This window comes from Miniopterus natalensis, chromosome 17 (assembly GCF_054644295.1).
Source record: "Miniopterus natalensis isolate mMinNat1 chromosome 17, mMinNat1.hap1, whole genome shotgun sequence".
Taxonomy (NCBI): Eukaryota; Metazoa; Chordata; class Mammalia; order Chiroptera; family Miniopteridae; genus Miniopterus; species Miniopterus natalensis.
In genome coordinates this window covers 13,446,909-13,461,881 of record NC_142097.1, presented here as the reverse complement: position 1 = coordinate 13,461,881, position 14,973 = coordinate 13,446,909, and the positions used below count along the sequence as shown (strand labels likewise).

At 51.7% G+C, this 14,973-nt stretch overlaps 1 protein-coding gene across 1 annotated transcript in view; it reads left to right on the top strand.

Moving 5' to 3' along the window:
- Nucleotides 1-2,981, top strand: part of RAP1GAP2 (RAP1 GTPase activating protein 2) — a 127,562-nt gene extending 124,581 nt beyond the window's left edge. Inside the window, exons 22-24 of the mRNA XM_087826548.1 lie at nucleotides 1,001-1,077; nucleotides 1,456-1,494; nucleotides 2,329-2,981. Coding sequence (XP_087682674.1) covers nucleotides 1,001-1,049 — 49 coding nt within the window. The 3' untranslated portion in view covers nucleotides 1,050-1,077; nucleotides 1,456-1,494; nucleotides 2,329-2,981. The remainder of the gene's footprint in view (nucleotides 1-1,000; nucleotides 1,078-1,455; nucleotides 1,495-2,328) is intronic.
- Nucleotides 2,982-14,973: the final 11,992 nt, after the last annotated feature.

Here is a 14,973-nt window from a genome sequence, read left to right as displayed (position 1 = left end):
ACCAGGAGTAAGTCAGTGGCTTCCAGGTGCGTTGCACTGAGCTGTAGGTTCTCTCCCTGGGCCAGAGGAAAACCAGAAGGCCAGGTGCGTCCCCCCGGCTCCTGCCCATGGTGTGCTGGGAAATGTTTCACAACTGGCTCTCCTGTTCCCCCCCAGACCCCCCCCCCCCGGGACACAACTGTATAGCTTCATTGTAAATTTTACTGATATAAAGGATCCAAAGCATACAATTTACAAATAATGATAAAATATACAATGCTCGTTACTCTAAATCCCATATAGCCGATTGGTGCTCACAAAAACACTTTTACTAATTATTTGCCTAGCTTTGTATCCATAGCCACCTTAAGGATGCAAATCCCAACATGAATGGGGATTGAAGTTATTTTGTCAGTGTCATGAGCCACTTCCATGCAGAATCGGAATCATTTTCAAATACTGGAAGAATATTTACTCAGTCTGTTGTGCTGTTCACAGTGCCGTAGACACAATACATTTTCACATTTAACCTGTATCACTACTATTTTCTCCAGTAGTTTCTGAAGTCTAGACAGGAAAACAGCAGATCGAGCTGATTTGTAGCATTTGCTGATCTCAGGCGGCCAATGTGACATGGGATTGGGAAGAACTACTAGAAACAATAGACTTAAGTAACCTTAAAAGAATAGGTAATAGTACAATACTATTACTAAATAGTATTGCTAAAATACTAATACTATAGTGAAATAACAAGGAAGTGATGACTTCTGAGTATTTATTACCTTTGATGAGTATCATTTAATTATAAGCTTATATAATTTAATTTAAAATGACTGTGTAACAGTCAGCTCGCAACATTTCTAAAAATTTACGAGTTGGCGCTTGTGAATTGGTGCAAGTCAGCTAGAGTGTCTGGCGGAGGGGAGAGCCCCTTCTCCTGGCCTGCCTGCCCGGTTCCCCTCAGCAGCTCCTGACCTCTACAGCCCCACCCCCTCCTCACGGGCTTTCCTATTTCTCCTAGATGCCAAGAGCAGAAATTCACCGAGGTCAAACCTGAAGTTCCGCTTTGATAAGCTCAGCCATGCAAGCTCCAGTGCGGTAAGGACCTAGGGGCCTGGGGGTGGCAGGGGGAGCCTCCCGCATCCCACATCCCAACCTCCTCCGAAAGCCAGCCTTCCTTCGGGGGACACATCGCAGCAGGGGGAGGAAAGCTCTGCTTAGATCTGGGGTGATGCTGCTGGTCCCGTACGGTGCAGGCATCAGCCTGGGGGTCGCCAGCCACCTCTGTCCCACATCCTATGTTAGAGCCACATCCTTGGGCACACACAGATGTGAGTTGAGAACAGTTGCTACTGGGCCTCCGGGCCCTTCCTGAGCTCACCGGAGAGTTGAGAGCTGAGTGCACAGAGGTTACAAGGAGTAGGGTTTGTTTTGTCTAATTTTATAAAACTCTTGTATGGATTTTTCTTGAAACAGGGTCACTAATATGGAAGAGGAGCCCTTCGCCTGTCAAAGGTGAGTCAAGTGTTTGTCCTGCTGTGGCCACATGGCCTGGTACCCTGACATCCTGACAGCAGGGGCGGGTCAGTGGCCTCTTTCGAAGCCTCTGTGTTGGGGCCCAGGATGGCGAAGGAAGCAGATGGCCTCAGAAGTGGATGGGAAGGTGGTTTGATAATTGGGCCCAGACTCACTGCGCTGGTCCCTCTGCCCCAGAGCAGCCGGGCTGAGGGGCTGTAGTGCAGAGCTTGCTTTCCTCCCCGGGAGAGAGAGTCCTCAGTTTGTCCCCTTGCCTTTCTGCTCTCGGCCGCCTTTCCCTCCTTATGTCTTTGGCCAGGGCTCTGGGCTGAGCTGAGCTGTGTCCTCCCAGAGATGCCTCAGCGCCCTAAACACTGTGCAGGCGACCTGAGGGAGGACCTCTGCCCCCAGCCGCAGGGGAGGAGCATGTCGTTTGCAGCTGATGAGGGCCTGGGCCCAGCTCCCCTCAAGGCCTGAGCTTGTGCTGGTGAAGTTAGTAGAGACCCTTCTGAATTCCCACCCTCCAGGGGTGAGAGTGGCAGTTGGAACCAAGGGGAGGGGCAGAGCTGAGCCCATTTTATACAAACCGGATCTATGGAGACCAGAGGAGAAGATGGAGATGCTGACACTCGCCTCCAGCTCCCGTCCTGCACTCCAGACGCCTCTGTTCACCAGACTCATGTTCATGCCAACTCCTCAGGCAGTCTGATGTCGGGCATCCTGTGTGGGGCACCCTCCTGTCCTGAGCATGTTCAGGGCTATGGCCATGGCCACCTATGTTCTTCCTTCCTTCCCCCAACGTTTCATCACCACCCCCCTTCTTGTCTTCTCCAGGGAAGCCCCGATTCTGTCTTGGAGAAGGCTCCTGTCTTAGCAGTTTGGGGGTGCCGTTCACTACTCTGACCATTGCAGGCCTGTTGCTCCACTGGCCACCTGCCCACCAGACCAGCTATCTGTCCCAGTGTCCTGACCTGGCCACAGCCCTGCCCGCTCCTTCTCCAGGACACCCTGTGCGCACCTCCCATCTCTGGACAAGGCCTCATTCCTCCAGCCCTCCTGCTCCTGCCCCCCCAATGTGCTATGTCTGGGTCATTTGTTACCTTGGTTTTGTCTGCAGAGGCAAGCATTGGGCAAGGGGGCATCTGAGTATTGGGTACTCAGAGAGCGTGCTGCGGTGGGGAGCCCACAGGGACTGCACCTGGGGTGGGGCAGCGCTGGGTCCTGGACCCGCAGGCATTTTGTGCTGGTGGAGGGAGCACTTTTCCAGGGGCCGACTCTGTAGCTCCTTGAAGATGTCCTGGTAGAAATCTGCTCTGTGGTCCCCACATCTCTGGAGCTCCCAACACCTGTTTGCTTCTGTGCTAGAAACTTCTTCCCCATCTGCTGACAGCAGGCCCGGGGCCGTCTCTGTCCCTGCTGCTTGTGCTTGGCCAGTTGAATCTGCGACAGAGCTGGGTGTGTCTGGGAGCTGGTGCCACTCTCTTCCTCGTGGCCTCATTTACCACAGGCTGCTGGTTGCTGTGGGAGAAGCCCCGGGTCAGTCTCCCCTTGGAGCAGATGTTTTTCCCATGAAGGGGTGGGCAGCCAGGAGAGGAAAGGATTGGGAGAGAGCAAGCCAGCGAGCCCCCGGGCCTTGGCTGAGGAGACCCTGAGACCGAGGGCCAGGCCAGGATCCAGGTCTCTGCTGGTGGTGGAGGCTCGTGGGGAGTTACTTCAACCCCCGTCTTAGGTGAGAGCCAGAGAGGTGAGGTGGGGTGGACCCATCAGGTGCAGCCCGATGTGTGGGTGCAGAACTCAGGTGAGGGGAAGGAGCGGCGTCCTCCTGCATTTTATGTTCCTGGCACCTGTGGGGAGCTCAGTGCTGCCTGGAGGCTGTGCTCTTCAGCTTTGCTGGGGCTCAATCCTCCAGTCCTCCTGTTCCCCTTTCCCACTGTGGGTCCACAGGTACTTGCCATTCCTGCAACTTGGGCCCCAGCCGGGTGCAGTTGAGACACCACCTGCCATAGGCCCCCTCAGCCAGAGCCACCTTCCCTGGGATGAGCCAGTGCCCTGCCCGCCGAGCAGGCCCCTCCTCGCTGTCACCACCCATCTGAGTCTGCAGATGGTTTCTGCTGACTGGCCCTGCAGGGCTAAGGCCTGGCGTCCTCCAGGTAAAATAGAGTCTGAAGAGCAGACCCTTGGAGGTGCTACAGTTTCAAGTGCATGTGGGGCCCCCCTAACGCGGGGCTGCCAGGATGACGCTGGCTGGGCTCCTGCTTTAATGAGCAGATGACAAGGATTTCCACCCAGATGCTCTATTTGTATTGCATCTGGGCTTTTCCCCAAGTTAAGGCATATAAATGTTATACCTGTTCTTGAGCGAGGTCACAGCTGCCCCGTTGCTTTTGCAGAACCTCGATCCTTCATCCCCACTCACGTGGACACTGTGGGATCCTGTTTGCAAGCTGGTGGAGCCCTCCCCTCACACCGTTTGGGGAATGTGTTTACTTAAAGTACTAGTCCAGTAGGATTTATTCTAGTTAGAAGGTCAACCAGTGTCTGTTTTGATTTTATTAAAAGTTGCTGTAGCAGCAGCCAGTGCTGCAGTGAGGCCCGCGGATCCTGGTGGCCTTCTGCTGGCTGGGTTTCTGAAGGAACTTGGAAGGTCAAATGGCATTTCTTTAAAACCGATCCCAGGGTCTAGCTTGCTTCTCTGGATAGCTGGTATTCACGGCTGCTCAGTGGTTGTGCCGTGTTGTGTCGCGGTCCTCGGGGGTTTCCCGGTGGTCCCACCCTGTCCTGCTTGGGAACCTCATACCCACCTCCCCCTCTGCTCTGGCCGCTCCGCCTGCAGCCCCCACCTCCTGGGAGGGCTCTGCTCCTGCCTCTGAGCCAGTGGCCAGGATGGCTGGATGTGTCCAGGGACATAGAAGCACAGGCCTGTCCTGAGAATCACAGACCTGAGAAGTGGTGTCTGCCCTCTGTCTGCTAACGGGGATGCTCTGGGAAGGATCCAAAATGCCCCTCCCTCTTTGTCCTGCGCCCCTGTCTCTAGAAAGCCCACCCTGTGGCTTCCAGGATATACATGACCAGCCCCCTGAGGTCCCAGCGCTGAGAGGGAAAAGGAGAGCCAGGACCCAGCAGCCCCCCCCCCCCGGACCACAGGGCAGGCAGCTTGGGTGCCTGGACGCTGGCTTCCCCACAGGCTCCGTGCGCCTGCTCTGGCCACAGATGTCTGTCCTTTTATTGCTGTTCCCAGTCTTGGGGCTCAGAGATTTGCTGAAGCCTCATCGGTACTCGCGACTGGATGCGTCCGGATGGTGCTCATGCCGGCGTTTGAGGCGCTGTGTGCGGTCTCCTGGACACAGAAGCGTTTCCCAGCGTGCCTCTGGCTCCGGGAACCGCCTGACTCACGGAAGAACTGCTGTCAGGCTCTGTAGGTCACTCGGATGCCCCTGCTCAGACGATGCTTAGAACCAGATGCAGAAAGAGCTTGAGCTAGGGCTCAGCTAGCATTTCTGTCATGAATGAAAAACTGTTTTGTGGTTCAGTAGCATCTTGCTGTCCATGCCTTCTGGGCTCCTTTCAGCATCTAATCCAACCAGGTCATCTTCCAGATGAGACACCTCAGCCCCAGTGAAGGGAACATAATTTGCTTGAGGTCACAGGACCCCCTAGTGGCAAAGCTGGGATTAGAACACACAACCCAGGTCCTCTCTCAGCACGGCCTGCATGGCTGCATTTCCTGGGGCCCTGAGCTGTGGAAGCCCGTTAGCTGGTGTCTGGGCACTGGCTGGGAGGCGTTAGCCGGCAAGGGTGTGGCTGGGGCCGCAGACTCTGCTTGTCATCAGAAGGGATGTTCTCTTGGACTTTCCCCTCAAGGCACTGAGTTCTGGATGCAGATCGAGCAAAGAAAATAAGACGGGAAAGAGATTTCAGTGGCTTGTTCCTTGGTGACATTGGTTCTTCACCTCCTGTGTGTAAGGGGGTGGAGGCCAGAGCATAGATGCAGTTATCCAACCCTCAGTTTCCCCTTTTTAAGTTAAGCAAAGTGTAAAAGAAAACTCTGATTCTCCCTGATCCTTAAACCAAGGTGGTTAGTAAAAATGTAGACGCAAGTTCTAGTAAAAATGTAGATGCAAGGTGGGATGAGAGCCTGTTTCAGCTTCGTACCCTGACTGTTTAAGGTGCCAACGCAAACACTACCTTCTTTATCCTTGTGAGTCAACAGAGACGGTCTGTGTGGGGGGGTGGTCGGGGTTCAAGTACATCTTATGGCTGCAGGTGGCTGGCAGGGACCTGGCCACTCAGCCCTGCTCAGGACCTCACAGCTCCTCCCCCAGCCTCTAGCTACCCCTTCCTCAAAGATGAGGGTGGGTCAGCGGAGTTTGCCAGGCCTGTTCCCAGGCCTGTTCCCGCAGCCTGCTGGGGGATATTGGGGCTCTCTTCTGCAAGCTCTGATCTCGATTTTACCACTAGCCCTTGCCCCACTCAACCCCGTGTGCCCCTCCTTTGAGCTGGGCCGTGTGCCCCTTTGGGAGGAAGGAGACCACCCCGAGTAGGGCCCAGGACGGCGGAGCCCTGCCTAGCAAGAGGCTGCGGGGGCAGTGGCTCTGTTCTGTGCCTTCCCAGCCCTGGGGAGAGGGTATTTGGCTGGAGACTGGAATTTAAATGCTATTGTCTTTGATTTCGTGACATTTCTGCTTGGAAGGGCCGCGCCCCCTTCCTGCTCCTTCGCATGTGTGCCAACTCTCCCCTGTCGCCGTGTCCCCTTCCACACTCCAGCCCGGGGACGCCGAGGGTTCAGTGTAAAGAGCTTCCTCTGGGCGGTGGAGCCCAAGAGGTGCAGCTGGACGCGATGATCCATGTAGCGGTGACTTTTCTCTCTTTCCTCTTCGCGAGGAGGTGATTTGTGGACCCTGACTGCCTGTGTACTGTAAATAGTGTACATTTAATTTATTGCTATGGTAGCACATTGTATTTGTTAATGTATAAAACAAATTCTAAAAGGTTGACAAATGTATATTTTGTTGCTTAAATGTGTCTTTGCAGAAATTGACAATAAATAACATATTTTGTGTCCATCAGTGTTCAGACTCCTTTGCTGGGGGCCCCACCCCCGGGCATCGCCTTTTAGTTTCACCAGAGGTTCAATACTGGCAGCTCACACGCCTTATGGGGCCTGTAGATGTGTTACTTTGGCCTAAAAAATGTTTTAAAATTTCCCAAGGAGTTGCTGATGTTTAAAACACTGACCGCAATGAAACGTTTTTTGAAAACTTAGAAATTTCACGGAAACTCTGAATTTTCTGCTTCTGTCAAAAATCAGTTGCTGGATCCACTCCTTCGAGCGGCAGGAATTGCTCAGAGCTGACCAGAGGCACCTTCTGCGGGCTACCCCTTTAGGCTACCCTCTTTCGTGGGACCTGAGCACGCGTGGTTCCCACTGTTCCCTGTTATTACCTGGAGCATTTCACCCATTCCTGCCATTTGCTTGGACCCTGTAAGCATCTGCGTTTGAGATCCCTGCTATTTACTGATTTATCTTCAACCTAGGATTTTCTTCCTTCTGCCTACTTTCTTTCCAAATTCCCAATTTATTTCTTTAAGGATTCTCTCATGAGTAAGTGCCCTCCCTCCGATCCCCTTTGACTCCCAAATGACCACACTCTGACATGTATACACTTTGCTTTACAACATTTGGATGTAAGTTTAGAAGTAATGTATGTATTTTTTTTTTCCCTTACGAAATTTGAAGGCAAGGAACAGGCCTTTATTTGCTGGGACTTGGTTGTGCTCTTGGGCAAATCATTCAACCTCTTCGATTTGCATTTTCTTTTATGTATAATTGGAAAAACAATCCACAGGAAAGCATGAGGATAGAAGTGGATTTATAATTGGGAAGGAGCTTTGAAAAAAATGGCAAGTGTTGAAATTCAAGTACCAGAGGTTCAATGATAATATTATTACAATACGGTAACAGCAGCTGATATTTGTTGACTGCTTACCACGAGGTTAAGTGTTCTACATATTCAGTCAGTTCTCCTGTAACATGACATACTGGCTCCCGAAAATCACAACACTCTGCAAAATTGTGCAAGTAGAAAAAATAAGGCTAGGTACATAACACTTACAAACTTTGTCAGTGATGCGTAAAATAAAAATTTATTCACTAGCCCTGGCCAGTGTGGCTCAGTTGGAGCATTGTCCCATGCACCTAAAGGTTGAGGGTTCGATTCCCGATCAGGGCAGGTACCTGGGTTGTGGTTTTGATTCCCGGTCAGGGTGCATGTGCGAGGCAACCAATTGATGTTTCTCTCTCTCTCTAAAAATCAATGTACGTATCCTTGGGTGAAGATGAAAAACAATCCACTAAGTGAAAATGATAGCAGTTTTACACATGTTAAATAATTAAGAAATCCATAACTACTACAATAAATACAGCATTTTTACTTTGAAACAGACCTGAAGTTTGATTGTGGAAGCAGGTGTGGGGAGGGTTGCCACTTGTGAGTTATTGAGAGGTGCAATGAGAGGTTTTCTAAAACCTGATGGACAGCAGTGACGCCAGATGTGGCTGAGTGTAGCTGCTGACACGTGCCATGCCGAGGACGGTGGTGGGTGTTTGGTGCGTGCATGTGGGTTTTGTGTGTTGCTGCGCAGCTCGAGTCAGCTGGTGCGGTTTTCTGTATGCACCCAGAATTTCTCATGGTAGAGTCGCACACTAAAACATGCAATTTGTGTCATACTCATATTTTCATCTAATACATCAATTGCATTGGACCAAATTACCATTTTCAAAACAAGTATTTCAGCAGAACTGACTGTATTATCTCACTCAGTCAGCCAAACCCTCCAATGAAGGAGGTGTTATTGTCTCCATTTCCTTTAAAGCACCAGAACAGAGTTTCAGTTTGGAATTAAGTTTGATGCAGGTTTACGCGGATGTGCTGACCTGGGTAGGGAGGCGTGTCTCGCACCCGGGCTCCGGGCGCACAGGGCCGGACCAGGTGAAGTGCACCCCGGCCCTCTGGCTTCTCTGCCCAGCTCAGAGCTGCAGCCCGGGAGCCCATGTCTGCAGGGCCCTGAGCTGCTCTCACCCCACCCACGCTGTGTGTACCCCACCTGAGCCCATGGTTTCCATCTTCCTATTTCTCAGAGCTTTAGGGTCCATCTGTTGAGTCCCCATGGCTGCAAGTGAAGCCGCATTTTTTACACAAACACCCAAGCCCCTCGTCAGCTCCTCATGGGGTGTCTGCTTCTTGGGTTCAAGCCTTCTTCCCGGATGCTGGGGATCACTGATTCCACGGAGCCTTTGTGGAGGTCGAATATTTCCTGCCTGTGCGGGAAGGTGCTGCAGGAGGCACCGGTGGCCTTCAGCTGGGTCAGTTCCAGTTCCTCTAGCAGGGGTGGGGAACCTTTTTTTCTGCCAAAGCCATTTGGATATTTACATCATTCGTGGGCCATTCAAAATTATCAGCTTAAAAATTAGCTGTGAAAAAAGCTTCTAGATTTATTGAATTTTGAGTCCCGCCTGTGGTTTCCTTGGCAGGGCCACACAAAATGATTTTGTGGGCTGTGTATGGCCTGCGGGCCGGACGCTCCCCACCCCTCTAATCCTCAGACTCTCCGCAAGCTCATCTAGGTCTGTGTTCAGGTGCCCCCCCACTAGATGGGGCAGTCTGCAAGTTAGGGCTCATTCTTCTGACTCTTGCAACCTGCCCCCACCCAGCGTCCAGTCATCAAATGTCTTGGGGGCCTTTATTCTGCCTGCCACACGGCGGAAGTCTTTCCTGAGCTGCTCAAGGCCTGCTCAGTTTTTCCTTCCATCTCACTCTTCAAGTGCCTGCTGTGTCCAGTGGTGCCACCAGCTGTGCTCCAGCCAACCCTTCTTTGCCCTCTGGGTAGCTGGCTCCAATAACAGTATCACAGTCGAATTCTCTAACCTTGCAGCAAGTATCAGTTATTAAAACAGGGACATTTCCCTTCACTCAGTCCTGTTTGTTTTCAACTTCAATTTGCATTCAATTCTAACACCGGCCCCCCAAACCCTCTAGGGCAGGTTAGCCTGCTGGGTCCAGGGTTTTGTGTGTGACAAGGACCCCCTCCTTGACCTAATCTCTGAGCCCCGCTTTCAATGAGGTGCCACTTTTGGCCTGTCCTTGGCCTGCCCAGCCCAGTTTTCGCAAAGCATCCCATTAAACTGGTTTATCAAGAATCCTCCCCACTCACCTCCTTTGATACCCTATCAAGTTGCTTTTCCCCTACCCTTGTTACCTAACCAAGTTAGTAATTTTCCATCTAATCCCTCACCCTGGCTGGTGGCTGGAACTCCCCACTTGTCCCTGCTGTATTTGGAGTTGAGGTCAATTCTCTCCCCTATTGCAGTAATTTTCAATAAAGGCTTCCTTGCCTGTTGAACTCGTCTGTGCAGATTTTCTTTGACCGGTGGCTGCCACCCTTCCATGCCCAAGCCTCTCCTTCTCCTCTGCACTTCTCCTCCAGTGTTGGGGTGGGGAAGAGAGAAGCAGAAGACACCTCTCATGTGGGGCCTGCCCCTGAAAGACCACAATGTCAGTCTGGGTACTCTGAGAGGCAGACACCCAGACAGAAATGAGGACTTATCAGAGGAAAGACCTGTGAGAGGAAATGGGGACAGAGCTGGGGAGGCTGGAGGGCTCTCAGACTGTGACGCAGGTCTGACCCCAGTGAAGGAGAGACTGGGGAGCCATTGTGGGATGGAGGCATCTTTGATATCAGTCTAGTTCCAAGAAAAATTCAGCAGGGCTGCTTGCTGGGGAGTCCCCTAGCCAGAGTCACCCACCACAGGAGTTCTGCGTATTGCAAAACTTAGCCTAAAATCACTATGCCTGCCAGCCACTGGGTGAGAACAGCCTGTGGGAGCCTGGCTCTGGTGCCAACACAGTGATGGATTTCAGGGCGCAGCAGCTGGGGCTATTGGTCAACTAATGCCCCCTGCAGTTGGAGATTAGAGGCACCCATGACAGGCATTCTCATGTCGCCTTATGAATTGCCCCGATTTTGGTTGCTTACAATTTCCCTTTGTCTGTAGAAAGGCCCTCACTAGTGCAGGGGGACAATGAAACCCCCTTTCTCTTGGTTCCCTCTACCTCTCTGTCTAATACCAACCCTCCATTGGTTCCTTTTGCTTGGCGGGCATTCAAATGTCACAAGTCCCCTGCCGTGAGAGACAGGGCTCAGGCTGGACCCATCTCTCCCCCTCCTCAGCTCCTGCTCTAAGAGGTCTACCTTGCAACCTTTGGCTTATGGTGTAAACTTCAAGCTCCGCCACCTCCTTGGTGTCCACTCCACCCTCAGGATGTTCCCTTATCCCAGTCGCCCCAGCAGGTGGCAATGTCTGCTGCTCTGTGCCATATCCTAGCACTCCTTTCTCCTTTCTCCAGATCCTAGCAGCGACAGGTGGTCTTGGCAATGCTAAGACAGTCGCCACACCATGGCCCACTGGGGATGTGTTTGGAGGACCCTCAATCTTGTAGGACTAGAGAGACATGCCAAATGCTCTCCCGTCTTCACAGAGCTGGTCCTTCCCTTATATTGCCCTAGAAAGAGCTGGGGTGTTGGGTTTATTGCTGGTCCTGATGAAACGGTGCCTCTCCACAAGCCTCGACTGGCTGCATGGCTGGTTCCTGGGATGCCAGCGGTTCCCTGAATTTGAAATGTGAATTTGCTGGGTTACCGCTATGGCCCATTCAGACATCTGCCCTCAGACATTTAATGGTGTTCCCATGGTGGGCACAGCTTATGGGAGCCAAGGTTATGTTGCAGAGAGGAGACCTGAGACACAGCTATGACACCTAAGGCTCGTAATCCTCGGAAGGGGACTTGCGGTCTCCACTTCTTCAGGCAGAGATAATACCTGCAGGAAACATCAGAGGCTGGAGACACTCTGTAGAAGGTCATCCCCAGCTTCAGCCCAGCCCTCGCCACTCTCAGAAGAGGGAGCCTTCTCTAGCAGCTCAGCGTTAGGGTGCATAGAGATCACCTGGAGTGGTTGTTAAAATGCAGGTTCCAGGCCCCATCCCAGAGGTTAGAATTCAGTTGGGCTGGGTGGGGCCCAGGGACCTGCATTTTTACTGAGCATGTGAGGGATTCTGATGCGATCTTTCACTTTGGGAACCACCGATCCAGTGTGCAGTGTTTCTCTAAGTCTCTCTCCTGTAGTCTCAGGCCCAGTGAGAAAGCAGTGGGGGAAGTGAGGGTGAGGGGGCTTGAAAGATGCCGGTCCCCCACCTGAGAGGACTGTCATAATCATTATCCCAATGTGGGGAAGATGTCTGTCCCAGCAAGACACAAGATCTCGCAGGGAAATGAAAGGGAATCGCTAGAGAGAAGAGAGTAGAGAAACATGCATCAAACGTAAAGCTTGGAAGGAGTAGTTTGAGATGAAAATGGACTGTGGCTGCGTGAGTGACATCACTGGGCATCCCGTAATAGACACGCTGGGAGAAAAGCTGAGCATTGTGTACAAAATGGAAGGAACTTGGTGAAAAGCAGAATCAGATATTGAGAGAATCGAAAATGAAATTAAAATTTAAAATTGAAATACAGCTGGAGCCTCTTTCTTCAAGTCTAAACAAACGATCAGATGAGAGATGTGATGTGAGACTTCGGACACCTACCTGCCGTCTAGGAATGAAACAGAGCTGCTGGGAAGAGCTGAAGAGACCGCCCGGGGTGAAGTGTTCCCTGTCGCTGGTGATGTTCAAGGCAGAGAGTGTGGCTGCTGAATTGACCCCATCAAGTGGAATAATAACGCCAAACAGCCCATGAAAAAGAGCGAATAAAAGAAGAGCTGCAGCCCTGGCCGGTTTGCTCAGTGGTTAGAGCATCAGCTTGTGGACTGAAGGGTCCTGGGTTCGAGTCTGGTCAAGGGCATGTACCTCAGTTGCAGGCTCCATCTCCAGCCACGTCAGGGTGCTTGCAGGAGGCAACCAACTGATGTGTCTCTCTCACATCGATGTTTCTCTCTCTCTCTCTCTCTCTCTCTCCCCACTCCCTTCCACTCTCTCTGAAAAGCAATAGAAAAAATACCCTTGGGAGAAGATTTAAAAAAAAAAAAGCTGCAACATAAGTGGTTCCACATGAAAACATACCGATGAATGATTAGATAAACACAGCAAAACCATATTATGGAAAGGTGTAGTTATGAGAGAAAGGGTAGAAGACTTGCTCAAATGACTGGATCGGGCGAATTTTATTAATCCCCTGCAAGACATTACATAAAAAAATTTAGATGCAAGACTAACAAGGAAGTCTTTATAACCTTGCTCTACAATATCAATTGGCAGGTTTTATAAGAACTTATCATTAATAAGGAACCTGAGGAAAAGTCCAGGGAAAATGGACAATAAGGCCCAGATGAAATCCGGGTACTTAGAGTATAATAGCGAATATAATAGAAAAAGATTTTAACTTTTTAAATTATAGCATTTTCCACTAAGGAAGAAAGTTTTCCCAAACTGGCAAGGTTAAAATTGCAGCAGATACAAACAATTGTAAGCTATTACGGGGACTAGGCAATGATAAAATGATCTAAGATTTTAATTCAGCGACTTATTGCAAAGCTTGCGTTGATTAGGATGACTTTATTGCAGGGCTTCGGCCAGCTCAAGCTAGTTTAAACTCACAAAAAGGAGGCATTTATTAAAAAGAGACAGGATTGTCTTCTAGGATCAAAGAGCAGGGGTGCAGCCGAGCCCCCAGAGGACAGGAAAGGTCCTCAGTCCTCTTGCCTGTGTCGCCTCTGCTGTCCTCTTTCCTCTGTGCTTCTCTGTACTTCTTTCTGCTGGGTGGTTGGTCTTTTCCTTACGGATTTGCGATATGCTTCTGTTTAGATTTACTCTCGCCCTGAAGACCGGCTGAGCTGGTCTCAACCCCTAGTTTTCCCTTCGCTGCCTGGACTGTGCGATGGACTTGGCCCTAAATGTTTCCCTCGTCAGCTGGCACCATGTTAAGCTTTGTCAGTAGAGGGCGCAAGAGAGGCGTTGCCGGAGAAGGGTTTCTGGGTCTGTGCTTGCTCAGCAGACTCTAGGACACAGGCACCTGCGTGGGCCTCAGGCCTGGCTCCTGCAGCCTGGGCGGCTCACCCAGGCCCAGATTCCTGCAGCTTCTTCAGAGTCAGGCTCCTGCAGTGCACGGCAGCCAGCTGCACCAGGGACCGGCCGCTTCTCGTAACCTCGGGGGTTCACTGGGTAAAGTCTGACGTTAGGACAATGGGGTGGGGACTGAGCAGCCAGTGAAACAAGGTTCAGGTGGAGCAGAAGGAACTGTGTTTCCCCAGGAGGTGGGATGAGACCAAGGCTGGGATGGGGCCCATGCAGGTCAGGGTCCAGGGGAGATGGAAGAACAAACAGAAGCTCACCATGGACAGGACCACAGGCGGCAGAAGCAGAGAGGGGCGGGTCAACCACACTGAAAGGGAAGGAAGCCTGAGGTGGGGCCCCGAGCTAAGCACAGCATTTGGACAACCCCACGCTTCCGACAGCATTGAATTCATCTTCTCCAGGGTCAGCATCCAGATTAGAGTCTCAGGGACAAATAACATCTTAATGATCTGGTCTGACCCTGTTGGACTTCAGTGGAAACAAGATCCCCTGGGGGCTGGCCAGACCATAAAGCAAGAGCTGCGTGGAACGGGCTGGGGCAGGTCCCAGGCGTGAGTGTGAGTAGACGGTGAGTGGGAGGAGAGAAACAGCCCTGTCCTGGGTCCCGGTGGAAGCCTTACTGGACCATCCCTGCGAGAGAGAAAGAGGGACTGGAGACCAGAACCGGGCTCATATTTATAATGAACAGAAACGTCTGCCCCGGATCTTAGGCTGCTGGGTGGAAGGGGAGCTGGGATCCTTGGATTGTCTGTTACTGGGAGTTATTTGTCCTTTGTATCTCCCTGCTCTTTGGAACTCAAAGCCTAGACCACATTTAAATAAAGAGAATGTCTGACCTCCTAGAACTGGTGGTTTCCCTAATACTCTGGATCCAAAGCCAGAGAAATGGGACAGTGCTGCCCTCACATCACAGAGTTACCGAAACACCCAGCAAATGCCCGTGGCTCACGCATGTGGGCATCTCATACCTACCACCATTGTCTACTGATCAGGGAGAAAGTTCCCTGCTGTTATGTCACTAAGTGGAGCCACCCAAGGCCTTCTGTCAGATAGGCCAAGTGCAGGGCTGGTGCTTGTCCCAGGAGGTCACCGGTCATTCAGGTAGGGAGAAGGTTGGGGACCTTTGGCTGATTAGTTCCTGACCCAGGTATGGGCAGGTCTCATCACCAGGGCAAGGTGAGTGGGGCCCAGGCCTGGGATTAGGAGAATCTTCAAGGATTTGGCAGGGGCATCCACCTTTGGGTTGGGGTGCACAGTGGGTCTACACAAACCCTGGGCCTGACAGGTGAGTGCAGAGAGGAGAGAAAACAAGGAGGGGAGAGAGCATGTCCTCAGCTACTACTGGAGATGCTTC